Source organism: Scyliorhinus canicula, chromosome 13, assembly GCF_902713615.1.
Source record: "Scyliorhinus canicula chromosome 13, sScyCan1.1, whole genome shotgun sequence".
In the NCBI taxonomy this organism is placed as follows: domain Eukaryota; kingdom Metazoa; phylum Chordata; class Chondrichthyes; order Carcharhiniformes; family Scyliorhinidae; genus Scyliorhinus; species Scyliorhinus canicula.
Window position 1 is genome coordinate 144,380,590 of NC_052158.1, and position 27,654 is coordinate 144,408,243.

General features: G+C 48.3%; 2 protein-coding genes across 2 annotated transcripts in view; one reads left to right on the forward strand and one right to left on the reverse strand.

The window, feature by feature from the left end:
* hps3 (HPS3 biogenesis of lysosomal organelles complex 2 subunit 1) overlaps nt 1-19,150 on the forward strand; it is a 54,639-nt gene extending 35,489 nt beyond the window's left edge. The window contains exons 14-18 of the mRNA XM_038815543.1: nt 131-334; nt 9,749-9,853; nt 13,048-13,254; nt 14,231-14,321; nt 16,385-19,150. Of these exons, the coding sequence (XP_038671471.1) occupies nt 131-334; nt 9,749-9,853; nt 13,048-13,254; nt 14,231-14,321; nt 16,385-16,512 (735 nt within the window). The 3' untranslated portion in view covers nt 16,513-19,150. The remainder of the gene's footprint in view (nt 1-130; nt 335-9,748; nt 9,854-13,047; nt 13,255-14,230; nt 14,322-16,384) is intronic.
* Nucleotides 19,151-20,799: 1,649 nt separating this feature from the next.
* LOC119975718 (ceruloplasmin) overlaps nt 20,800-27,654 on the reverse strand; it is a 58,861-nt gene continuing 52,006 nt past the window's right edge. The window contains exons 18-19 of the mRNA XM_038815542.1: nt 25,497-25,659; nt 20,800-21,030 (exon numbers count right to left, since the gene is read on the reverse strand). Coding sequence (XP_038671470.1) covers nt 20,984-21,030; nt 25,497-25,659 — 210 coding nt within the window. The 3' untranslated portion in view covers nt 20,800-20,983. The remainder of the gene's footprint in view (nt 21,031-25,496; nt 25,660-27,654) is intronic.

A 27,654-nucleotide genomic window follows, 5' to 3' on the forward strand; every position in this document is an offset into this window, starting at 1 on the left:
GTTTAAATATTTCGCATTTTCAATTCATGCTTTTTGTGATGATTAATGTGAGAAGTAAAATTGGGAGTGGGAGTCTGGGGTAGGGAATGGAGAGGGAACTGTTGACACAATGACCTGTTGTTGTTGGCAGGCACTCTGTGCAAAAGGTGCTGAAGAAGAAAGTGAAGCGGCGACTCCACAGCTTCTGGTTGATTTCTGGGAAGCCATGTTGATAGCCTGCACTCAGGAGGCGATGGTCCAGGTACTGCTCATGAAGCTGGTGTCGGTATATATCTGGAGAACAGCCCGGAAACAGCAGCCTGATAGCAGACCACTCAAAACAGTCGAGGACCTGGTATGTCCCTGCTTCCATACTATTTCCGACATGACAACATTGACTCCACTTTGGAAGTGCTTAATTGGCTCTAAAATGCTTTGAGTAATTGTGAAAGGCACTATATAAATGCATGTCTTGTTAGTGCACCACCTGTGGCATTGCTCATGTTGCCAGAGAATACAGGGGTGGAACTTCCATACCACCTAATGGCTGTGGCCTGCAACTACACCACTGTGATCTGTTGACATAGAAAAATTCAATTATAATTGATTGTATAGCATTAAAAAAGTGTTCTTGAGAGTTCAAATTGAAATTCATATTTCACAAATGAGCAAAAAGCCACATTGCCACTGATGTCTTGCAACAATGAACATTGGGATTCAGGACCAAGGTTAGCCCTCAGGGCAGGAAATAATGGGGCCACAGTGCGTCGACACAACTCCGTCCTCATTTCCAATTAAATTCTTATTTCCACTCTTAACAGTAGATCTACTCATGTAAAATTATCTTAGTGATATTACCCTCCTACTACAGGTTAGGTGGATTGGCCATGCTAAATTGCCCATCGTGTTCAAAATTGCCCTTAGCGTTGGGTGGGGTTACTGGGTTATGGGGGTAGGGTGGAGGTGTGGGCTTGGGTGCTCTTTCAAAGAGCCAGTGCAGGCTCGATGGGCCTTCTGCACTGTAAATTCTATGGGCGCGATTCTCCCAAACAGGGAGAAATCGTAAGGCTGGCGTCAAAAACGGGCGGGTTTGACGCCAGCCTCCCCCCCCCCCCCCCCCCCCCCCCCCCCCCCTCCCCCCGACCGGGAACCGATTCTGGTCCCCGGTCGGGGCTAGCATGCCGCGGCCGTGAACTCCGGCATCGCGGGTTTAACGAATTTCGTTAAGCCCGCTTGCCAGAGTTTGCGACGGCTGACGCGTCACATGGCGTCAGCCGCGCATGCGCGGATTGGAAGACTCCAACCCGCGCATGCGCGGATGACGTCATCGCGCATTTGCGCAAAACCCGCGCATGCGCGGGCCGGGATGCCCCTCAGCCGCCCCGCGAATGGATACAGCGGGGCGGCGGAAGGACAAAGAGTGCGCAGGAATCGGACCCGCTGCCCGCAATCGGTGCCCACCGATCGCGGGCCCATGGCACCCTTGGCACGGCCGTGGTACTGCCGTGCCAGTCGGTGCCATGGTTGCCAAGATCCGAACTTTACGCCCGTTTTTACGAACGGTCAGACCAGGTGTGTTTGCCGTTTGTAAAAACGGCCGTAAAGGGCTTGGACTTCGGCCCATCGGCCAGCTGAGAATCGCTGCTCGCCGTAAAAAAACGGCGGCAGCGATTCGTGTCGGGAGTTGGGGGGGGGGGAGAATAGTGGGAGGGCGTCAGACTAGTGTGGCCGTAAAAATTTACGACCCCCGCTATTCTCCGCACCGTCGTGAGTGCGGAGAATTGCGCCCTATGTTTCTATGATACTAGTGCCTCCACTGATGAGAAGATGTAATAACAGTGAGTTATGTTTGCAACGGTAATTTCCTTTATAAATGTAAGTTAGAAGGTGGACAATCAGAACAATCAGACATGTTTCAAGTGAAGAGAGGAGTATTACCACAAAAATGATTTTTGTGGGGTTGCACAGTGATATTGTCACTGGACTAGTAGCCCAGAGACCTAGGGTAGAGTTGCACTGTGATATTGTCACTGGACTAGTAGCCCAGAGACCTAGGGTAATGTTCTGGGGAGTCAGGTTTGAATCCCATCGTGGCAGATGGTGAAATCTGAAATTTAAACAGTCTAATGATGACCACGAGTCCATTTGGTTCGCTAATGTCCTTTTGGGAAGGAAATCTGCCATGCTTACCCGGCCTAGTCTACAGGTAACAAATACCCTTTGAATTTGTCAAGCGAGCCAAGGGTTGGGCAATAAATGCTGTCCCAGCCAACGATGCCCATATCCCATGAGTTAATTTTTTAAAAACACACAGAACCAATATTCGGAGAATAGGATGCACTTCCAGGGGTAGAAATTGGCGGCAAGAACATAAATGTCCGATATGCTGCCGACATGCCCCTACTCGCCGAATCAGCAGAGGCCTTGCAAAATGCAAGTAAGCTCTAGAAATTTAGAATATGGATTGAATATACACTGCAAAAGCAATTGGAAGATGCAAATGAAGATTGTAGTGGACGGTGTCACACTGGAACAAGATTGTATCTTTCGGACAAATGATAACAAAAGATGGGAGATGTGATGCCACAATTAGAAGGGTCGAGATAACCAGAAGTAACAAGAAAACCCAGGCTTGTAACAAGGGAAAAAACACATGACATGCTACATTCTAGCCACTTTGCTGACTGTCTCAGAAACCTGGACAATAGGTCTGTGGAAGAAAATGGAGGCTTTTGAAAGGTGGATGCTAAGATGTATGTTTAAATAAAAATCCGTAAACAAACCATAAGATTGGATGAAGCCGGAATTGAAATTGTCAACAGTGAAAGGAACTCAGGAAAATGACTTCCGGAAAAGAAAATGCCAGTATTTTGGCCACTTGATCAGAGCTGAGAAGCTCTTCCAGAGGACAAGGCAGAGGGCAGCCGAAAGAGGGGTCGACCTCGGCGTAAATGGGTGGGGAAATCACAGAGTTGTTGCAGACGGGCTACGGTTCATGTGGGAGAATAGCACAAGACGGACAAGCAGAATATACCAGGGCAGCAGATATGGAAAGAACAACTACAAGCAGCAACAGGAGACTGTGTCAGAAGTGCATTCAGATCTACGTTTTTTTTAATGTATTAGAATATAATCTACGAGCACTTCCGGTAGCGGCAATGACCAGCTGAGCCGCACGTTCGGAGGCTCCCGAAAAAAACGGACTTCGGGGCTTTTTTAAAGGCCCCCAATGGAGCTTAAGAGGCAAATCCCGACGGGGGAAGAGGCCAGGAGTTTCCCCAGAGGTCCCATGGTGCAGACCAGGAGCGGAGCAGGGAGAGAATCGGGAGGAAAAACTTTTGAAAAAAATCGGGACCCGCAGGACAAAATGGCGGCCGGCGAAAGTTTTGAAGAACTGAAGAAGTGGGTCCAGACGACTCTGCTGAGCCTCTTCCAGGATCTGAAAGTGGAGCTGCTGGAGTCCATCAAGGTAACCAACAGGGAACTGATGGAGACCCAGACAGCCCAGGGGGCTGCGATCCGGGAGCTGCAGCAGCAAGCCGCCGAGAGGGAGGACGAGGTCGTGGCCGTGGTGGGGAAGGTGGAGGTGCATGAGGCGCTCCATAAAAGATGGCAGGAGCGGTTCGAGGAGTTGGACAACCGGTCGAGGAGGAAGAATTTACGGATCCTGGGCCTCACGGAGGGGCTGGAGGGGTCGGACCTAGCGGCCTATGTGGTGATGATGCTGAACACGCTGATGGGGGCTAGGTCCTTCCAGGGGCCCCTGGAGTTGGAGGAGGCCCACAGAATTCTGGCTAGGAGGCCCAAGCCGAACGAGCCGCCGCGGGCGGTGTTGGTAAGGTTCCACCGGTTTGTGGATCGTGAGTGTGTGCTCCGGTGGGCCAAGAAGGGGCGGAGCAGCAAATGGGAGAACACGGAGGTGCGGATCTTCCAGGACTGGAGTGCGGAGGTGGCGAGGCGGAGGGCCGGGTTTAACCGGACGAAGGCGGTGCTCCACAGATGGAAGGTGAAGTTTGGAATGCTGCAGCCGGCACGTCTGTGGGTCACCTACCAGGATCGGCACCACTATTTTGAGTCCCCGGAGGAGGCGTGGGCCTTCGTGCAAGCCGAGAAACTGGACACAAACTGAGGGTCCCCCGGATGGGGGATGCTGTAGAATACTGTATTTATTTATACTGTATGTGTATTTGTGGGGTTTAGGGTATGATGTGGGGTGGCCGTAGGGTGGGTGGGGTGATGCCGTACGGGTGTTTTCTTTATGGGTTTTCTAGCAGGAGTTGGGTGGACGGGTTTGGACTGAGGGGTAAACGGGGTGTTTGGGGAGCTGGTATGGGGGACTGACAATGGGAGTGGTCCTGGAGGAGGCGGGGCCCGGCAGGGCGAAAGCGCGGGCTTTCTGCGGGGTCCCCGTGCTGGGAGAGGGAGGGGGCGGGGTTTTCTTTTCCCACGCAGGAGCGGGGAAGGGTGGACTGGTTGATGGGCAGAGTAAAGGGGTGGCGATCCTGGTGGGGAAGAAGGTGTCGTTTGAGGCGTTGAAGGTGGTGGCTGACAGTGGCGGGAGGTACGTGATGGTGAGTGGCAAGCTGCAGGGGGAGCGGGTAGTGTTGGTGAATGTTTATGCCCCAAATTGGGACGATGCGGGGTTCATGCGGCGTATGTTGGGCCGCATTCCGGACCTGGAGGTGGGGGGCCTGATCATGGGGGGAGACTTTAACACTGTGCTGGATCCCCCATTGGATCGATCCAAGTCCCGGATGGGTAGGAGGTCGGCGGCGGCTAAGGTGCTGAGGGGATTTATGGACCAGATGGGGGGGGTGGACCCTTGGAGGTTTGAGAGGCCAAGGGCCAGGGAATACTCGTTTTTCTCCCATGTACATAAGGCCTACTCGAGGATTGACTTTTTTGTCCTGAGCAGGGGGCTGGTGCCGAGGGTGGAGGAAGTGGAATACTCCGCCATTGCCATTTCGGACCATGCCCCGCACTGGATGGACCTCGGGCTGAGGGAAGAGAGGGACCAACGTCCGCTCTGGCGCATGGAGGTGGGGCTGCTGGCAGAGGAGGAGGTGGCCGGGAGGGTCCGGGGGTGTATTGAGAGATACCTCGAGGCCAATGATAACGGGGAGGTTCGGGTGGGGACGGTCTGGGAGGCATTGAAGGCGGTGATGAGGGGGGAATTGATCTCCATTCGAGCCCATAGGGAGAGGGGGGAGCAGAGGGAAAGGGAAAGACTGATAGGGGAGATGGTGCAGGTGGATAGGAGATATGCGGAGGCCCCGGAGGAGGGATTGCTGGGGGAGAGGCGTAGCCTACAGGCCAGATTTGACCTACTGACGACCAGAAAGGCGGAAGCCCAGTGGAGGAAAGCACAGGTGTATGAACACGGGGAGAAGGCGAGCAGGATGCTGGCGCACCAGCTCCGGAAGCGAGACGCGGCCAGGGAGATTGGGGGAAGTGAGGGATAGTGCTGGGAAGGTGGTGCGGGGGGGGGGGGGGGAGAGGTCAATGGGGTCTTCAGGGACTTTTATGGGGAACTGTACCGCTCTAAGCCCCCGGTGGAGGAGGGTGGAATGGGGCGCTTCCTGGACAGGTTGCGTTTCCCGAGGGTGGAAGAGGAGCGGGTGGAGGGACTAGGGGCACCGATCGAGTTGGAGGAGGTTGTCAAAGGGATAGGGAGCATGCAGTCGGGGAAGGCGCCGGGGCCGGACGGGTTTCCGGCGGAATTTTATAAAAAGTATTTGGACCTGTTGGTTCGGACCTTTAACGAGGCATGGGAGGGGGGAGCTTTGCCCCCAACTATGTCGCGGGCGCTGATTTCCTTGATCCTGAAGCGGGACAAGGACCCTCTGCAGTGTGGATCCTATAGGCCGATTTCGTTGCTGAACGCCGATGCCAAGCTGCTGGCAAAGATCCTGGCCACTAGAATAGAGGATTGTGTGCCGGGGGTCATACATGAGGACCAGACGGGGTTTGTGAAGGGAAGGCAGCTGAACACAAATGTGCGAAGACTCCTCAATGTCATTATGATGCCGGCGGTGGAAGGGGAGGCGGAGATAGTGGTGGCGTTGGACGCGGAGAAGGCCTTCGATAGGGTGGAGTGGGAGTACTTGTGGGAGGTGTTGGAGAGGTTTGGGTTTGGGGAGGGGTTTATTCGGTGGGTGAGGCTGCTCTACGAGGCCCCGATGGCAAGTGTAGCCACGAATAGGAGGAGGTCGGAGTACTTTCGGCTGTACCGGGGGATGAGACAGGGGTGCCCCCTGTCCCCCTTGCTCTTCGCGTTGGCAATTGAGCCCCTGGCCATGGCATTGAGGGAGTCAGGGAACTGGAGGGGCCTGGTGCGGGGTGGGGAGGAGCATCGAGTGTCACTCTACGCGGACGACCTGCTGCTGTATGTGGCGGACCCGGTGGGGGGGATGCTGGAGGTGATGAGGATCCTTGGGGAATTCGGGGGTTTCTCGGGGTATAAGCTGAACCTGGGCAAGAGCGAGGTGTTTGTGGTGCATCCGGGGGATCAAGAGGAGGGGATTGGTAGGCTCCCACTGAAGCAGGCAGGGAAGAGCTTCAGGTACCTAGGGGTCCAGGTGGCTGGGAGTTGGGGGGCCCTGCACAAGCTCAACCTCACAAGGTTGGTGGAGCAGATGGAGAAGGAGTTTAAGAGGTGGGATATGTTACCGCTATCACTGGCGGGGAGGGTGCAGTCCGTTAAGATGACGGTGCTCCCGAGGTTTTTGTTCTTGTTCCAGTGCCTCCCCATCTTTATCCCAAAGGTCTTTTTCAGGAGGGTCAGCAGCAGTATCACGGGTTTTGTGTGGGCGCATGGGACTCCAAGGGTTCGAAGAGTGTTCCTGGAACGAGGCAGGAATAGGGGGGGGCTGGCGTTGCCCAGCCTCTATGGGTACTACTGGGCGGCCAACGCAGCGATGGTGCGTAAGTGGGTAATGGACGAGGAGTGGGCAGCGTGGAAGAGGATGGAGGCGGCGTCTTGTGTGGGCACGAGCCTGGAAGCGCTAGTATCGGCGCTGTTGCCGCTCCCTCCAACGAGGTATATCACGAGCCCGGTGGTGGCGGCTACCCTCAAAATTTGGGGGCAATGGAGACGGCACAGGGGAGAAATGGGGGGCTCGATGGAGGCCCCGATACGGGGGAACCATCGGTTTGCCCCAGGGAGCATTGATGGCGGATTTGTGGGCTGGCACAGGGCAGGGGTTAGGAGGTTGAGGGACCTGTTTGTGGAGGGGAGGTTCGCGAGCTTGGGGGAGTTAGAGGTGAAGTTTGGGCTCCCCCCGGGGAACATGCTTAGGTACATCCAGGTGAGGGCATTTGCCAGGCAGCAGGTGGAGGGGTTCCCCTTGCTGCCCCCACGAGGGGTGCGGGATAGGGTGCTCTCGGGGGTGTGGGTCGGAGGAGGGAGGATCTCTGACATATACCGGGTAATGCAGGAGGTAGACGAGGCCTCGGTGGAGGAACTGAAGGGGAAGTGGGAAGAGGAGCTGGGGGACGAGATTGAGGAGGGGACGTGGACGGATGCCCTGGAGAGAGTGAATTCCTCCTCTTCCTGTGCGAGGCTTAGCCTCATACAGTTCAAGGTGCTGCATAGGGCCCACATGACTGGGACAAGGATGAGTAGGTTTTTCGGGGGCAGGAACAGGTGTGCTCAGGGAGCCCAGCGAACCACGCCCATATGTTTTGGGCATGCCCAGCGTTGGGGGAGTTTTGGAAGGGGGTAGCAAAGACGGTGTCGAGGGTGGTGGGATCCCGGGTCGAGCCAGGCTGGGGACTCGCAATTTTTGGGGTTGCAGTGGAGCTGGGAGTGCAGGAGGCGATAGAGGCCAGGGTCCTGGCCTTTGCGTCCCTAGTAGCCCGGCGGAGGATCTTGCTCCAATGGAAGGATGCGAGGCCCCCAAGCATGGAGGCCAGGATCTCAGATATGGCGGGGTTCATTAAATTGGAGAGGGTGAAATTGGCCCTGAGGGGATCAGTACAAGGGTTTTTCAGGCGGTGGCAGCCCTTTCTGGACTTCCTGGCGGAACAGTAGGGAAACAGGCCGACAGCAGCAGCAACCCGGGGGGGGTGGGGTGGGGGGGGGGGAAGGATTGGGGGGAGGAAGAACTGTGCACAAGGGTTTGTGGAGGGTGCTATCTCTCTCCTTTGTTTGTTTTTTTTTCTTTTCTCTTTTTCTTTGTTTTTGTTTCTTCCTTTTGTTTGAAGTTGCTCTTGAAGCTGGGGGGGGCATTGTTTATGGGGTGTTACCGCGGTTGTACGTTAATAGAGTTAAGATGTTTATATTTTGTATTTTGTAAAAATTTCAATAAAAATTATTTATTAAAAAAAATAATATAATCTACATAGTCCTTAATCTCAATTTGACTCAGTGGTGGCACTTTCTCCTTGTGTAAACTCCACCAGAATTTGAGCATGTCTTCCAGCCTTCCATTGTGTTGTGATGCAGAGGGAGCAATGCAGCAGTGGGAGTAATGCAGTGTCAAAGTTGCCACATATTTGCTGTATTTGGATGTTAAATTAGATCCCCATCTGTCTGTTCAGCTGCATATAAAAGGCCCAAGGTCCATTAATGGAAGAACACAAGGAAATTATTTTTCCCTCCCCATTATCACCTCCCTCCACCCCACTGGGGCCATCAGCTCCCTCTCCCTAGTTGTCCTTTGACACATTTATTAAACATTAAGCTACAGCTTTCACCTCCATGTTTCATGGGTAGGATTATCATCAGCAGGACATACTTACTTCTATGAACCCTGTCTCCCTCTGATCCTGCAGCCCTGATGCTGTAACCTTCCAGAGTTCCTTTTGAACTGAGAACCAATAACATCCTGGTTCACAGTTTGGCCACTTCTGGGAAAACACTCAACTCTTTAGTGTCTCCAAGCTATTCACAAGGATATCCAGGTTTCAGACCTTATTTTATCCAGCTTGCACAGTACATCCAAGACCTCCTGCCTCCTTTTCTGTTAAATGAGAAAACTGACCTCTTCCTGAGAGTGATTTTCTTCTACTCCTCACAAGAATTATGCTTCTCTTCCTGTCTCTGTTTGCTCTGTGTCTCAGTCTGTGCCTTCGCCCTCCAGCTCCTCTGCTCATAGCTGTCCTTTGTGTCTGCAACTCTTCTTTATGTCTCGCCATAAGGCGGTGGCAGGAGGGCCTCGAGCAAGGTATGCATTGGGTTCAGGCCTTGGGAAAGGAATGGAGGGAATGTCTGTCTGTGTGTGTCTGCTCTGTACAATTGCAGCAGGACCTCTTTACGCCTATACTCAAATCTTCTTGCATAAAAGGGCAACTTGCCATTGCTTTTCTAATTGCTTTTTGCACCTTCACAGGTTTCAGTGACTTGTGAGCGAGGACACCAAGGCCCATTTGGACATCATCACTTCCTAATCGATCACCATTATAAATTTCTGTTTTTCTTACCAAATTGAATAACTTTTGCCACATTTTTAAACCATCTGCCATGTTGCTGCCCATTCACGTCCCCTATCTAAATCCCCTTGAAGCTGCCTTGTGTTCTCCTTGCAATTCACATTCCCACCCAGATTTGCGTCATCAGCAGATTTGGAAATATTACAATTGATCCCCACATCCAAATCATTGATACAGATTGTGAATAGCTTGGGCCCAAGCACTGATCCTTGTGGTACCCCACTAGTCACAGCCTACCAACCTGAGAATTGCCCATTTAAAATGAATTCCATAGTTCGTAATTGAACGGCGGTAGTGCCAATTTAATCTGTATTCACTTTTTTTCCCTCTTGAACAGATGAACTCGTGTGATCAATTTGGTAAAATTTTTTCATGGATCTACACCATCAATGCATCGTATTCGCATCCACAAGATACTTCGGAGGATCTTCCAAAGTTACAGGTTTGTGCTGACTTTTTTTGAGAGGTGTAACTTAAAGGCCAAAGTGCAGGACTATAACCCAAGTGTGGAATGATTTGGAGAGAAGACAAGATAATACATGCTGAAAACAGGAAGCAATCTCGAGCTTCCGTTTCAGAGCTGGAAAATCACCGGAGGTTAGGGAGACCTAAAGATAGTGAAGCGAGGGCAGCATGGTGGCCTAGTGGTTAGCACAGCTGCCACACGGTGCTGAGGTCCCAGGTTCGATCCCGGCTCTGGGTCACTGTCCATGTGGAGTTTTACACTACTCCCCGTGTCTGCGTGGGTTTCGCCCTCACAACCCAAAAATGTGCAGAGTAGGTGGATTGGCCACACTAAATTGCCCCTTAATTGGAAAATATAATTGGGTAATCTAAAAATTTTTTAAAAGACAAAAAAAGAGATAGTGAAGCAGTCCCTGTTTTGAGCTGCAGGGGGAAGAAGGGGCTCACCACCATCTTCTTCAGGGCAATTGGGGATGGGCAAGCTGTTGCTCTCTCCCCAGACCCACACAAGGAGGGAATGGCAATAAATGTTAACCTAGACAGCAGCACCCCCCATATACCACATGAAAGAACTTTTAAAAAATGAAAGCTCAGGGTGGCATGGTCGCGCAGTGGTTATCACTGCTGCCTTATGGCACTGCGAAACCGGGTTCGATCCCAGCCCCGGGTCACTGTCCATGTGCAGTCTCACCCCCACAACCCAAAGATGTGAAGGATAGGTGGATTGACCACGCTAAATTGCTCCTTGATGGAAAAAGTTTTAAAATGACAGCTCTCTTACAGTTGGAAGTCATGAGGTGAGGTTTATTGACTGTACCACAGCAGGCTAGTATTCATAGTGGGAATGAGGGACAGATGAATTTTTGCTCGATATATCTGTCAATAAGTGAATATTATGAATTACTTTTGTCTGTGGAAAAAGAAGTAGGGTTGGGTAACCTCCTGAGGCTAGATTCTGCATCATATGTGGCTGGATGGAATGAATAGCCTATTTTCATTTTGCAATGTCTTGCATTATTATGACATATCAGTAATGTGTGTTAATACCCCAGTTGATGTTGGAACAGGGCGGGAAGATCCCGGAGTAGAACCGTGGCTCAGAAGACAGTAACTTTTACTTTTCTTTTATAAAACATGGAGGAACAGAGTCACAGGACCTCTAATTATTTTTAACAAGGAAAAAACATTTATTAAACATTTAAAAATTTGATTATGATACAATATATTTTTACTCCCTCACTGGCTTAACAGTTCCACCCAGGTTTTAGGATTAACGCAGATTACAACGTATATCCTACTCTACAATGCTCTCATTAACACAAAGTCTCTTTGATGCGCACAAGATGACCATGGGTAAATAACACTGTCCACTTAGAACGACAAGTGAATGTTTGTGGTTGTCGCCTCAGTATCTCTTCCCCCCCCCCCCCGCCCCCCAATCCCCACCCAGATGATTGACATATGAGAGTTTTCAAACTCAACTCCCAAAAACGCGCTTTAAAATCTCCCTTAATTAGGCTTTCTTTGGCTGTTTGCATTCCAGAATCCAGATCAGGGTTTTCTTATGACACTTTTAACAGTGAATCCAGTACAGGATTTTACACCAACCCATTTTGGATTTATTGATCTTGACCACTATGCAAACTATTCACAATTGCTTTAACTCTCAATTCGCAGGCTGCATTTCAGTGCCGTCAGACGTTTGTTTTGCCTTTTGAAGGCTGCTATTCCGCTTTAAATCTGGTTACTGCAATTGTCTCTTTAACTTAGAACACTTTGTTTACTCTTCCTTGAATTCTTCCGAACCATATCTTGGCCTCTGTTCGCTTAACTCAGACTGCTTGGACATTTCTCTTTTCACTAGTTTTCTTAACTAGCTGTACTTTGGATTTACAGCATCTGTTTTCTTAACCATTACACCATTGTATGACTTTTCTTCTATCAAGGCTGAGGCAGATATTTCCCACTTTAACCTTCTAAAAGCACCTGCTTCTAGCAGAGCTGTTGAGGGTTTCCTTCTTTCTCACTACCTTTCTACAACTGCAATCAAATTAGCTAAACTATAACTGAATACTTCTCTACCCAAGGCCCCAGTTGCTAAGAAACCAATATAGCTCCCTTTAAGCACAATAGAAACACAATTGGCACTTAACCAACCCACACATACAAAACACCTTTGTGCAGCATGAATCTAACTATAGGTTATTCAGGTACAGAAACATTAAATTCAACGCACTTCAACTATACCCTATGTCCAATGTTTAGAAATACAAATATAAATTCCTTAAACTACCTTTGTTTTCCTAATATATGATGCTTCAATTAAGATGATTCTGAATTAAGTCATAAGAGATTTAGTCTGAATGGGTTACCGTCAACATCTGGTGGAAAGGTAATGAACTGGATTTGCTATCTTTGGCACGTCATAGAATCATAGAATTTACAGTGCAGAAGGCGGCCATTCGGCCCATCGAGTCTGCACTGGCCCTTGGAAAGAGCACCCTACCTAAGTCCACAACTCAACCCTATCCTCATAACCCAGCAACCTCACCCAATCTTTCTGGACACCGACACTAAGGGCAATTTAGCGTGGCCAATCCACCTAAGCTGCACATCTTTGGACTGTGGAGGAAACCGGAGCACCCGGAGGAAAACCCCACACACAGGGAGAACATGCAGACGCCGCACAGTCACCCAAGCCGGGAATCGAACCTGGGACCCTGGAGCTGTGCTACCGTGCTGCTCATTGTGCTACCGTGCTTGCCACTGGCCTATCCAGAAATGCCCACTTCCTGTAAAAGATTTTTTTTTCACCTCCCTCATCTCCACCTTTGACCCTAGTAAAACCTTTACTTCTTTACCCCTTCTGGGTTACAGAACAAACATTCTCATGCTTTAGAGCTCAAGAGGCACAGAGTTGACCGCACTTGTCTGTGCAACTGTTCCGCAGCAGATCTGGCAGAACCATGGTGAGCACCGTTGGGCCATGCTCCCCGCTGCCAAATCCATCCAGTACCCCAGGGACATCTGTTTCCTTCAAAGCTTTCTCGCCTTCTCCCACCTTCAGCAATAAATGTGCAAATCTCATAAAGACCACTCGAGTGTTCAGATAAACTAGAACTTTTCGTACAGACTGGAATCGTCCTAGCTTTTCTTTCATTTTATCCATAGTCCATTTTGTGTGGTTCGTCAATCGATGTGAAATCTGTTCTTCCTCTTCTACATCAACTCCCTGAAGATGATGCCCCTGGCCTGAGTATCCATGTGCTGTGTTCCACAAGGCTGGGTGAATGTGAGCGTGTAACTGACCAACTCCTTGACCGATGTCCTGAGGCTGTTGTACCATTTGCCAATTGTGAGATGCAGCAGGAAAGACAGGTTTGCCTCCAATAATTCCTTTTTGTGATGCATTTTATTTGATCATATTTCGGCGGGGGGGCGGGGGGTTGGGAGAAAATATATTGGATTGGAAACTGAAGATGCCTTGGAACGTGCCAACTTTGGTTCAGACAGTAGAAATCTCACCATCTTAAACTCCAATTGTTGGCAAGTTCCACGGTGGTATTTAAGCATGTTCCCAATGGCATTCAGCATTTGGGATCCATTGTGTCATCCTTCAGATGAGTTAGGGTCCCATCTTTCTATTGACGTGGACTCTCCAAATTCCCTGGCACACAGTGAAGAGAAAGAGGGAATTCTCCTGGGAGTTTGGCCAACATTCATCCCTGCAACAGGATCTCTAAAACCAAATGAATTCATTGTTGAGTATTGGTGGTACAGAATGGCCATTGCCAGGCACTAGGCTCCGTACCTCTTTCTGTGAGGAAAATGATTTTGTTTATTGGAATGCTATTGTAACAATTAGACTTAAAACAATTAGATTTAAGAAAATGGTCCATTTTTCTTCTTAAAAAAAATAATGGAAGATTGTAATCCAGCGGAACATCTTCTCCTTCTATTTGGCACTAGAATTGCGGGGCTTCATTTTTACGTCTCCTTCTCTCCTCCTCCTGTACACTGGAGACTTCCTCCCAAGGGTTCTAACAAAAGGTTTATCAGCAAATAACCTCAGTTGCTAAGCATTGCACGGTAGTGGGGCTGGTCTAAATGCATGTTCTTCCCCTGTTCGCCCCTCCCGGTGGAGCAATGGCTGACCGGCCCCATTCCTGAGAGACACCTGCTACAGACTGGATTCACCCCCAGTCCTGGGTGGCAGTAGTCCTCCTATAGACTACGGCCCTGTTGTTCACAATTCTCCTCCACTTCGGCATCAATCTTGGCCTCGGCAAGGTTTCCGCCATCGCAACTGTGCCCTCGCTTCACTGACGTGACACTGGTGTCTTGCTCCTTTCAGCCCCTGTGGTGGAAAAAACTGTTGCCTGAACTTTGTAGGAGGACAAAAGGAGCTGGCGGAGGAAACAGAATCTTGGTTTCTTCACTGAAAGGTATTTTATTGGTGTTTCTTATCCTTTTGCAATAGATATTGTACCTGCTGTGCTGCAGTTGTGATGACATTTGAGAAATGCTTTATTGGCTGCAAAGTGCTTGGGGTTGTGAAAAGGTTGTGAAAGCCAGCAAATAAATAAAAGTCCTTTCTTTAAATAAATAAAAGCTTCTTTGATGCACAAACATGGGCCAAATAGAGAATGTTTAGTTTTCTAAAGTACTGATAATTTGATTTTTCTTTTCCCCAAATACACTAAATTTAGTTTTCTTCTGTTTTGCTGCCCTTACCCCTTGAGAAAGTGCTTGGATAGGGTTCCAGACTGGAAGTGCGCCCCCCCCCCCCCTCCCCCCCTCCTCAGGCCACACACACCCCTATGAGTTTTGACAATCAATGTAAGTGGGATGCTTGACCATGGAAGCCCCTCACAGTTCAAGCTCCCTTATCGTCGATCAAACCCAACAACAACTTGTCTTTGTGTAGCACCCTTAATATAATAAAACATTTTGAGGCATTTCAAAGGGGCGTTACCAAACAAAATTTGGTATCAAGTCACATCAGGAGATATTAGAGTAGGTGGCCAAAGGTTTGGTCAACAAAACATTGTATCTTAGAAGGAGTGCCTCAAAAGAAGAGAGAGAGAGAGGTGAAGGGAGGGAATTGTAGAGCCTAAAGCTGTCAACAGGGGAGCAATAAAAATCGGGGCTGTAGATAGATCTCCGTGACCTCGGAAGATTGTAGGACTAAAGAGTTTACAGAAAGGATGAAGCAACAAAGGAATTTGCAAACCGGGGTTAAAGTATCAAGCACTCATCAATTCAAAGACGTTTACAGCTCAGGAGGAAGTCACTTGGCCCATTGTTTCCACACCTGTCAACAAAGATCTGACTACACTAATCCCATGTTCTAGCCCTTGGCCCATAGCCCTGGAGGTTATCACAGCGCAAGTTAATATCTAAATAATTTTTGAATATTACGAAGGCCTCTGGCTCCATTTTCAGGCAGTGAGTTCGAGACACTCCCATCACGATGGGTGAAAAGTTTTCCTCTTGGCATCCTGCCTCTTACCTTCAATCTATGCCCCTGGTTATTGACGACTCTGCTAATGGAAAAAGTGCCTTCCTATCCACCCTATCTCTGCCAATCACAATCTTATACACATCTATCGGGTCCCCTCTCAACCTTCGCTGCTCCAAGGGAAACAGCCCCAGCCTATCCAATCTCTTCTCATAGCTCAGACCCTCCATCCCAGGCAGCATATCCTGGTAAATCTCCTCTGCACCACCTCCGGTACAATCACATCCTTCCTATAATGTGGTGACCAGAACTGCACCCAGCACGGTAGCATTGTGGATAGTACAATCGCTTCACAGCTCCAGGGTCCCAGGTTCGATTCCGGCTTGGGTCACTGTCTGTGCGGAACCTGCACATCCTCCCCGTGTGTGCGTGGGTTTCCTCCGGGTGCTCCGGTTTCCTCCCACAGTCCAAAGATGTGCAAGTTAGGTGGATTGGACATGATAAATTGCCCTTAGTGTCCAAAATTGCCCTTAGTGTTGGGTGGGGTTACTGGGTTATGGGGATAGGGTGGAGGTGTTGACCTTGGGTAGGGTGCTCTTTCCAGGAGCCGGTGCAGACTCGATGGGCTGAATGGCCTCCTTCTGCACTGTAAATTCTATGAATTCTATGAATACTCCAGTTGTGGCCTAACCAGTGTTTTATACAGTTCGAGCAAGACCTCCCTGCTTTGTATTCCACACCTTAGCTGATAAAGGCATGTATCCCATGATAAGTTATTTTTTTAAGTAGTTCCATTGCTACAAATGGAAGGTTACTTGCAGCAATCAGTTGACCAGACGTGATCAGTTTAACTGCAAATGTAGTCACTGGGGAGTGGAGAAATGGCTGTTGCTGCATACATAAAAACAATAGCAGGAAAATGCCTGATGATATGACTTTGGAGTGTGCCTTTGCCTTGGTGCAGTTGGTATCGCTTTCTTTAATGTGAGAGGTTACTTCATGCAATTGAAGGGTTTGTAGTTGCTGATTCCAGTACTTCTCCCGCAGAAACCTTGGCAACGGTGGCCACCGCACTACAGCCTCTGGATTTTCTGAGTATCTTGCCAGACGATGGTGTTGCTTCATTTTTCCTACCCCATCTCCTGGAATGCAGCAGGAAGAATTCCATAACCTGACCTAGAGAGGTAAGGAGTTGTGCCGCACCGGGAGACGAGGTGTTCCGGGGTTTCCAGGAGCCCCAAACGGAAAATATAATTGAGCTTTTATTCTGATGCAGAATGGAACACTTTGCCGTGTGTCTGCCTCGATTCTGGTGCAGAGTAGAACTGCAAAGAGCAATCGAACTCTAACTGGAAAATAGAAATCCCACTGGAAAGCTGGCTGATTTAAACTGTTCAAGATCCTCTGCCTAAGAACACAGACGTGGAAATTCACGACGTGAAAAACTTTACTCCGAGATGATTACACATTCTTACCTCACTCCTGGCTATTAGTTCTATGCAAAGAGAAATAATTGCTCAAGACCTGCATCCCAGCGTCCAATACAGGCCGACTAAGGTTCATATACACTGGAATCTTTTACTTTTTTAATCCATTCACACATAGCGTCCGAATGATCAGCACATCTATTTCAACTTGGAAGTTATTCTTTTACTCTAATTTGCTGCTGTTGCACTTTCCTATCTTAAAAATGATATCCATACTAACGAACATACCCAATATCAGAGCATGACTCTGACCTAGACTACTGTGCTCGAGAGATGCAGCTGGGGAGCTGCTGCGGTACCATTCTGCTGTGTGATACCATTCTGCTGTGTGCTGTGTGATACCATTCTGCTGTGTGGTGTTTGATACCATTCTGCTGTGTGGTGTTTGATACCATTCTGCTGTGTGGTGTGTGATACCATTCTGCTGTGTGGTGTGTGATACCATTCTGCTGTACAGTGTGTGATGTGTGATACCATTCTGCTGTGTGATACCATTCTGCTGTGTGGTGTGTGGTGTGTGATACCATTCTGCTGTGTGGTGTGTGATACCATTCTGCTATGTGGTGCGTGATACCATTCTGCTGTGTGGTGTGTGATACCATTCTGCTGTGTGGTGTGTGATACCATTCTGCTGTGTGGTGTGTGATACCATTCTGCTGTGTGGTGTGTGATACCATTCTGCTGTGTGCTGTGTGATACCATTCTGCTGTATGGTGTGTGCTGTGTGATACCATTCTGCTGTACAGTGTGTGCTGTGTGATACCATTCTGCTGTACGGTGTGTGCTGTGTGATACCATTCTGCTGTACGGTGTGTGCTGTGTGATACCATTCTGCTGTACAGTGTGTGCTGTGTGATACCATTCTGCTGTGTGCTGTGTGATACCATTGTGCTGTACAGTGTGTGGTGTGTGATACCATTCTGCTGTACATTGTGCTGTGTGATACCATTCTGCTGTGTGCTGTGTGATACCATTGTGCTGTACAGTGTGTGGTGTGTGATACCATTCTACTGTACGGTGTGTGCTGTGTGATTCTTTGTGCTGTACAGTGTGTGCTGTGTGATACCATTGTGCTGTACAGTGTGTGGTGTGTGATACCATTCTGCTGTACGGTGTGTGCTGTGTGATACCATTCTGCTGTACGGTGTGTGGTGTGTGATACCATTGTGCTGTACAGTGTGTGCGGTGTGATACCATTCTGCTGTACAGTGTGTGCTGTGTGATACCATTCTGCTGTACGGTGTGTGCTGTGTGATACCATTGTGCCGTACAGTGTGCTGTGTGATTCATTGTGCTGTACAGTGTGTGCTGTGTGATACCATTCTGCTGTACGGTGTGTGGTGTGTGATACCATTCTGCTGTACAGTGTGTGCTGTGTGATACCATTCTGCTGTACAGTGTGTGCTGTGTGATACCATTGTGCTGTACAGTGTGTGGTGTGTGATACCATTGTGCTGTACAGTGTGTGCGGTGTGATACCATTCTGCTGTGTGGTGTGTGATACCATTCTGCTGTACGGTGTGTGCTGTGTGATACCATTCTGCTGTACAGTGTGTGGTGTGTGATACCATTGTGCTGTACAGTGTGTGGTGTGTGATACCATTGTGCTGTACAGTGTGTGCGGTGTGATACCATTCTGCTGTACGGTGTGTGCTGTGTGATTCATTGTGCCGTACAGTGTGTGCTGTGTGATACCATTCTGCTGTACGGTGTGTGCTGTGTGATTCATTGTGCTGTACGGTGTGTGCTGTGTGATTCATTCTGCTGTACGGTGTGTGCTGTGTGATTCATTGTGCTGTACGGTGTGTGCTGTGTGATACCATTGTGCTGTACAGTGTGTGCTGTGTGATTCATTGTGCTGTACAGTGTGTGCGGTGTGATACCATTGTGCGGTGTTGAATGCACCACGTTGTATTGCAATCTCTCTCCATCTACCACACCTCACAACATGTACAAAAAAATGTATTCTGTTGATTTTTGGATTAACTGTCCTGATTAATCCTCTGAATTATTTATGTTTTCACCAGTATGTTCTTTTAACCAATTATTTATTTAAGTTGTTGATATTTCACTTAACGTTTGCATGCCTCCCAAGGGGAAGTCTGGTCCACTCCCACTTAACCCGACATCTTGGACCTCCCTTAAGAGTCGGAAAATGCAAATTGCTGATTATTTTATTGAAGTTCCACTTTGCTGACTATGCAAATAGTGCTCATCCAATCGAGGTGGACAAATTAGTTCACAAACATATTGCGGGACAGAGGTGCCCTTTTTCCTTTGGAATGGTCTTGATGAGAGAAGTGTGAAATAAAATCCAATAACCTAACTCTGGTCATTCAAGTTTACTGACTTTTCATTACCATGGTATTCAATTAAGTTTGGGAACTGACACAGCCTGTAACCACAAGTGCAATGCGTGCCTTTTACGATCACTGAATAATATGATCACTAAATAATTCAGTTTTCTAAATGACAACTGGGGGAGGATGTGTTGTGTTGAGGGATGGATGTGTTGCCTGGGACAGTGTGTGGCCGGGTGTTTGAAATGAATGCGGAGTGTTCACAATGGAAGTACAAATAAACAGGGTGTGAAATCAGCCTTTGGCTGACGGTAAGGAATCAGCTGCCCGCCTTAAGTGCTGGTATTTTATATTGAAGCATTACTGGCGTGTTCAACTCTCTGCAGGAAGCTCTTAAAATGCAACTGCTAGAGGTAGCTATCATTAATCCAACTGTTGCATAAACCCTCAGCTGGTGGGTTATTTCTCTGTGACTAGCGCAATATGCCTTCCAGGCCACTTCTTTTTATCCCGAGCTAATTCCCTGAATAAAGGTAGAGGATTAGCAGCTCAATGTCCGACTGTAACTGGGAGCGGTTACACGGCAACCCGTTGACTCGCCCTCCTCCAACCCTTTACCTCACACACACGGAAACACCTCCCCAAGGCCTGGAAGGCCAACTTTGTATTTGCAATTGTTAAGCAATAAGGCCGCATCCTAAATGTTATCTAAACATTGTGACATTCCTCTACCCCTGTCTTGCGATCTCTTTTTTTGACCTGCAGTTGTTAGCACTCTAGCAGAACATTAGTGCCCGTGACCACATTTCAGAATTAGACTTCGTTTAGCTAAATGCAGTTTGGGATGCCTTGATGCGTGAAAGACACTGTGTAAATGTGAGTTTTGTTTGTTGTTTTTTTTTTCTCCTTCTTGTTAATGGCTGACTGCTTTTTGGATAAAATGTCATTTGTTGACTTTTTCTCCATTTGGTCAAGTACAGTAGAGGAGATTTGAAAAGAAATTGTGGGTTTTTTTGTCGCACAGCCGCACAATCATGGGAACTAACATCCATCTGAACAAGAGATGTCTATCTGTGTAACTCTATTACAAAACACAAGTTGATCCATACAACTAAATGACAAACTGAACTGTGTGCATGAGTGCTTTAACTGCGAACACCAGAATTTAAGATGTGCAGTCTATGCTCTCTTACTCACCAGGTCGGTTTAGCTCAGTTGACTGGACAGCTGGTTTGTGATGCAGAGCAAGGCTAACAGTATGGGTTCAATTTCCGTACCAGTCGAGGTTATTCACGAAGGCCTGACCTTCTCAACCTTGCCCCTCGCCTGAGGTGTGGTGATTCTCAGGTTAAATCAGCTTTCCCCCCCCCCCCCCCCCCCCCCCCTTCCCCCAAAAGACGAAAGCAGCCTATGGTCATCTGGGACTATGGTGACTTTTACCTGATGAGCGGTCTCCTGTTACCCCTCCCTGCAAAGTGGGATTTTGCAAACTCTTTCTCCATTGGATTATCTTCCTTCCTTACCTCCCCAGTCGAATGCAGTGACACGCTTTGGTATCATTCCAAGTTGGCTTTTGGTACCTCACACTGCTACTCAGTCTTCATACATGAGGCCCGGGCAGTGAATGTGCGATGCACATTTGTATTTTTTTGATCATGGCAATGAATGGAAAACATTTATTGCAAACAAGCTTTTATTAGCCACCGAGAAAAGGGCCATGTCAGAACTAATGCCATCTTTATTATTACAATTAAGCAAATCTTCGCAAGACTCCGCACCAGTTGAAGGCATCTTAAGCAGGAAGAGTTTGAGTCACCGTGCAAACGACATTTATATAATCTTCCTTCGGTTGGGTATAATCAGCTAATACCTCCACCAAACATTCTTCCAAAAATACTGGTTTCTTCTGCGTGGGAGGAGGGAAGAGAGAGAATAAGCTTCAGAGAATAAATTTCAGAGAAAGTTCCCACTCAGCAATAATGAAAAACCACGGTGTAAAAGAGTGCATGCTAACAGGCGCTGATAAATACACCGCCTGTAGATTTTATGAGTGATAGGCTGCAGCATGGTTTGATTTACAGGTGCTGTCACTTTTAAGGCTACAGCTTAGGTATTTCCCTAGGTAAGCCTAAGTAATCATAGCAATTGTCTCCAGAGAATTCAAGGTAGGTGAACTGTAACTTCAGCATCTCGCTCAAGTAGCTCTGACTTTTTAAATATAGTTTTGCATGTGGAATGAACGGAAGTAGCGGATGACACAAACACGAGCTGTAAATGCATGGCTTTAAAACTCAATGAAAAAATTAATATCCTCATAGCCTCTCACTGTTTTAGTCTATTGAAGTTTGGGAAAGGCTTTTCAACCCAAACCCAAATCACACAAAGATTCACCAATGCGTTGAAACAACAACTGAGTGTCTTGAGTCGGGGAGATGGGCAGAACATCGATGCACATGTTAGAATGTTTGAACTTGTTCACTGTTGTGGCGCCGTAAAGTCAAAACCGACATTGCAAATTCAAAATGGTGTCAATTTATAAACGTTGTAAGTGCCAGTGGCCTTAACTCGAGCATCTTAAAGTGGAGGACTGCCTGGACAGTCCCTTTTTATTTTCCAGACAAGACTGACATTTATTGCCCATAGCTTGGTGTTAGCTAGGCAGAGAAGCTAAATAGACTCCCAACTGTTTGCATTAGAACGACGGAGGCTGAGGGGTGGCCTGATGGAGGTCTACAAGATTATGAGGGGCATGGATAGAGTGGTTGGGCAGGTACGCTTTCCCAGGGTGGAGGGATCAGTCACCAGGGGGCATTGGTTTAAGGTCCATGGGGCAAAATTTAGAGGAGATGTGAGAGGCAGGTTTTTTTACACAGAGGGTGATGAGTGCCTGAAACTTGTTGCCAGGGGATGTTGTGGAAGCAGATACATTCTAAAGGCATCTCGACAAATACATAGATAGGATGGTTACAGAGGGATTCGGCACTAGGAAGTGCTGAGGGTTTTGGCCAAGGGTGGTATCATGACCGGTATAGGCTTGTAGATCCGGGGGGGGGGGGTTCTTCCTCTGCTGTATTGTTCTTTGTATGGTTAGTTGCCCTGAGAAAATGCTGGTGGACTCTTTCAGCAGAGACAGCAGTGGTTAGACACAACTGAATGGCATGGTAGACTACTTCAGAAGATAGTCCAGAATGCTGGTGTAGGACTGGAGTCATGTGGAGGCCAGAACAGGTAAGGATGGCAGGTTTCCTTCCCTAAAGAGAAAATTCAACAGCTCCGTGGTCATTTTTATGCTTTTACTGGTACCGTCATTTCCAGGGTTTTTTAAAAATTGGTTTCAAATTCTCAAATTGCCATGGTGAGATTTGAGTTTCTATTCTCTGGATTATTTGTCCAGGCCTCTGGATTACCATAACTACTACACTACCATACTCGATTCATGTCGTTCATGAACACCACGAAAATATGGAAAAAATAAACATACATTTTGGGGAATATCTTGCCTTCTCTCAGCACTTTGGCAACCCTACACTGTGATGGAGAGGAGAGAATTTCATTTTAGCTACGGAATATAACTCCGATTTAAATACAAATGATCTTGAGGTATCTGATAGTTCAGTGGGCATTGGTTGATATGGTCCAAATGGCATGTAGCAGTGGTGGGCAACCTGCAGTCCGCGGGCTACGTGCGGCCTGTCCAAGATCTGAATGCAGCCCCTTGATGGTGCAGGGGAACCACGTCGCTACCGTTCATTCTGGGCCTGGGATTACACTGCCGCAGGTTGATGCCAGGATCCCGATGCTGCAGTTCTTGCCATTTAAACAACACTCCCAGTGCATTCTGGGTGCTAAAGGAAACCGTCATGTTCAGTGCCAAGGAGCACACATGGGAAGTTGATCTTGATTTTTTTTTTTGGTGTTGTCCACTTTGCTGCTGCCTAAAGAATCGTTTCATGTTGAAGTGGCACGGTGAGGAAGGAAAATAAAGTTGCAAAATCCAGAAATTCAGAGGCAGAAGAAGCAGCACAAAAGATTTTAAAAATTGGCGAGGGCCGAACGGTAAAAGAGAGTTGGGAGCTGGATTAGTTTGTTACTCAACAGAAAGGGAGACCATTGTGCTTAATTTGCAATGAGGTGATGCCATTGGTTTTTTTTTTTGAAGTGCTAACTGACATGTCCATCTCCCTCTCGGGGCGAGATGTCCAGTAGGTTCTGCCCAATGTGCTGGACAACTTTCAAATCTGAAGAAAGCCTTGAAAATACGGAGCAGATATTTAGACAAGAACAAACAACAGTACAGCACAGGAACAGGCCCTTCGGCCCTCCAAGCCTGCGCCGACCATGATGCCCATCTAAACTAAAATCTTCTGCACAATCGGGATCCGTATCCCTCTTCCCATCCTATTCACGTACTCGTCAAAATGCCTCTTAAACGGCACTATTGTATCAGCTTCCACCTCCTGCCTCAGCAGCACGTTGCAGGCACTCGCCACCCACTGTGTGAAAAAAAACTTGTCTTGCACATCTCCTCTAATCTTTCCCTCTCGCGCCTTAAACCTATGCCCCCCAGTAATTGATTTTTCCACCTTGGGAAAAAGTGACTGACTATCCACTCTGTCTATGCACCTCATAATTTTGTAAACATCTATTGGGTCGCCCCTCAACTTCCTTTGTTCCAGTGAAAATAATCCGAGTTTATCTGATCTTTCCACATAGCTAATTCCGTCCAGACGAGGCAACATCCTGGTAAACCCTTCCGTACCCTCTCCAAAGCATCAACATCATTCTGGTAGTGTGGCGACCAGAATTGTAGACAATATTCAAAATGTGGCCTAGTTCTATACAGCTGCAGCATGATTTGCCAATTTTTAGACTCCGTGCCCTGACCAATGGAGGTGAGAATGCATATGCCTTCTTGACTAACTTATCCAACTATGTTGCCACTTTCAGTGATCTGTGGACCTGTACACCCAGATCTCTCTGCCTGTTAATACTCTTAAGGGTTTTGTCATATAATTCCCACCTGTATTAGACCTTCCAAAATGCATTACTTCACATTTGAGGGCAGCACGGTAGCACAAGTGGATAGCACTGTGGCTTCACAGTGTCAGGGTCCCAGGTTCGTTTCCCGGCTTGGGTCACTGTCTGTGCGGAGTCTGCACATCCTCCCCGTGTCTGCGTGGGTTTCCTCCGGGTGCTCCGGTTTCCTCCCACAGTCCAAAGACGTGCTTGTTAGGTGGATTGGCCATGCTAAATTGCCCTTAGTGACCAAAAAGGTTAGGAGGGGTTATTGGGTTACGGGGATAGGGTGGAAGTGAGGGCTTAAGTGGGTCGGTGCAGACTCAATCAGCAAAATGGCCTCCTTCTGCACTGTATGCAGTACGTATTTGTCCGGATTAAACTCCCAACTCCAACCGATCTATATCCTGCAGTAGCCTCTGACAACCTCTTCACTATCCACAACTGCACCAACCTTTGTGTCATCTGCAAACTTACTAATCAGACCAGCTACATTTTCCTCCTTATCATTTTTATATATTATATCGAGGAACACCACTCGTCACAGCATTAAGTGGCAATGATGCAGTGACTTTGGCTAGCTTTTGCATTGCTTGCTTACTTGCAAAAAATAGAAAGCCATTCTCAGATGGCGCATTCGTGAAAGAATGCATCATTGACTCTGCAGATGTTTCATTTGCTGTGTTTAAAACCAAGAGGAGATGATCAAACCTTCCGAATTGCAAAGCGCCTGCACATTGCTGAGTCCCAATCTGAGAGAAATTGGAGACGACAGATCCAACCAGAAGTCACATTAATAATGTAAGCGTAAATATTACATGTGCTTTTGCCATTTGAAGTTGGTGACAATTCGATTACTGCATGAATGTTTATTCCAGCATTTTCTGTAACTGGTTTTGAAATATTTGGTGTGTGTTAAATGTATTTCGTCTTATTCATGGGCTGTGATTAATGTCCAATTTCACTCATGCGTCCCACTCACTAGCCTAGATTGCCCATTGCTGGCTATTAATAAGGTGCCAATCATTCATAGCAAGCATGTTGCAAGCTTCACTATATATCATTAAACTGCCTCTGCTCCCACAAAATGGATGAGCACATGTCCAAAGAATCTCGATGACCAGGGGATAGCTTTAGAAAGCAACTAAGAAGTATTAATTTGGGATACAGCACCCTGATAAATACTTTGCTGTTAGAGCTATCCCATGATGCACACGTTTGCATGGTGTATTGCAAATGTTGTGTGCTATTGACTTTCGGAACAAGGGACAATGCTAGATTTGTATCAGAGCATTTGCAATGTCTCTAAAATCAATTGAGTTTCAGACAGGCTTTGCAGCCAAGTTTGTATGTTACCTGGTTTCTTGTGGACTGTGTAGGTTGTTTCCATACCAGCGTGGATGTGATCTGTTACATGGCAATGAAGAAGCCAGATACCAGGATGCAGTGCAGTCATTTCCACAGTTTGGAAGGTTCCTGGGAAGAGATCGTACACATCTCCACGGTAGCGTCCATTCATCTATTTAGAAACACCAACAAATATATTCAGGCATGCCTTTCAACACTTTGACACAGTAACTTCAGAGGATTATTAAAGTGAGAGCCACCGGTTTTGGAATGCGAATTCCAATCCCAAGACCATGCAGTTCAGCTCATTATACAATAGCCAAGAGGTTTGAATATAGACAACTCTCCTTATCTCGGTGTGCCAGCTAAGATGCCACATAACCATGTCGCTAAGATTCAGTTTGAAGCCTGAGATAGAAACATAGAAAATAGGAGCAGGCAGAGGCCTTTTGGCCCTTCCAACCTGCTCTGCCATTCATTATGATCATGGCTGATCACGCTTCCCCCCCCCCATATCCTTTGATCCCCTCCGCCCAAGTGCTACATCTAACTGCTTCTTGAAAACATACAGGGCGCGATTCTCCCGAGTCACGAAGACTCGGGAAGCTGGCGTCAAAAACGGGCGGGTTTGACGCCAGCCTCCGCCCCCCGACCGGGAACCGATTCAGCTCCCCGGTCGGGGCTAGCATCGCGCGGCCGTGAACTCCAGCATCGCGGGCTTAACGAATTTTGTTAAGCCCGCTAGCCAGAGTTAGCGACGGCTGACGCGTCAGATGACGTCAGCCGCGCATGCGCGGATTGGACGACTCCAACCCACGTACGCGCGGTTGACGTCATCACGCATATGCGTGAAACCCGCACATGCGCGGGCCGGTATGCCCCTCAGCCGCCCCGTGAATGGATACAGCGGGGTGACGGAGGGAGAAAGAGTGCGCGGGGTAAGTACCCGCTGCCCGCGATCGGTGGGCACCGATCGCGGGCCCATGGCACCCTTGGCACGGGCGTGGTACTGCCGTGCCAATCAGTGCCATGGTTCCCGAGAACGGGACTTTACGGCCGTTTTTACGAACGGTCAGAGCAGGTGTGTTTTACGTTCATAAAAACGGCCGTAAAGGCCTTGGAAATCGGCCTATCGGCCAGGGGTGAATCGCTGCTCGTCGTAAAAAAATGGCGGGCAGCGATTCGTGTCGGGAGGCGGGCGTGGGGGGGGGGGGAGAATAGCGGGAGGGCGTCAGACCAGCGTGGCCGTAAAAATTTACGCCGCCCGCTATTCTCCGCCCCGTCGTGAGTGCGGAGAATCGCACCCACAATGTTTTGGCTTCAACTACTTCATGTGGTAGCAAATTCTACAGGTCGACCACACTCTAGTTAAGAAATTTCTCCTCATCTGTCCCTGTATCCTCAGATTGTAACCTCTGATCCTGGACACCATCACCATCGGGAACGTCCTTCTTGCCTCTACCCTGTCTAATCCTGTTCGAATTTGATAGGTTTCTATGAGATTCCTCCCTCATTCTTCTGAACCCCAGCGAATACAATCCTAACCAACTCAATCTCCCCTCATACATCTGTCGAGCCAGCCCAGGAATCAGTCTGGTAAACCTTCGCTACACTCCACGAGAGCAACAACATCCTTCCTCAGATAAGGAGACAAAATCTGCACACAATATTCCAGGTGTGGCCTCACCAAGGCCCTTAATTGCAGCAAGCCATCCCTGATCCTTTATTCAAATCCTCTCGCAATGAAGGCCAACATGCCATTTGCCTTCTTTTCCCCCTGCTGTACCTGCCTGCTTACCTTCAGGTGTACGAGGGGACCCGGGTCTTGTTGCACGTTCCCCTCTCCTAATTTATGGCCAATCAGATAATAATCTGCCTTCCCATTTTTCCTACCAAAATGGATAACCTCGCATTTGTGCAAATGAATGCATCTGCCATTCATTTGCCTATTCACTCAACTTGTCCAGACCTCAGCCATACTGGTAATGGAAAGAGTAAACCGAAGACCACGGCCGGGATTCTCCAACCCTGCGCCTCGTCAGGCGTGTGCGGGGGCCGTCCTGGGGGGGGGGGGATCCGATCCAGGGGGGGCCCCCACGGTGGCCTGGCCCGCGATCGGGGCCTACCGATTTCCATGGGGGACTTCTTTCCTCCGCGCCGGGCCCCT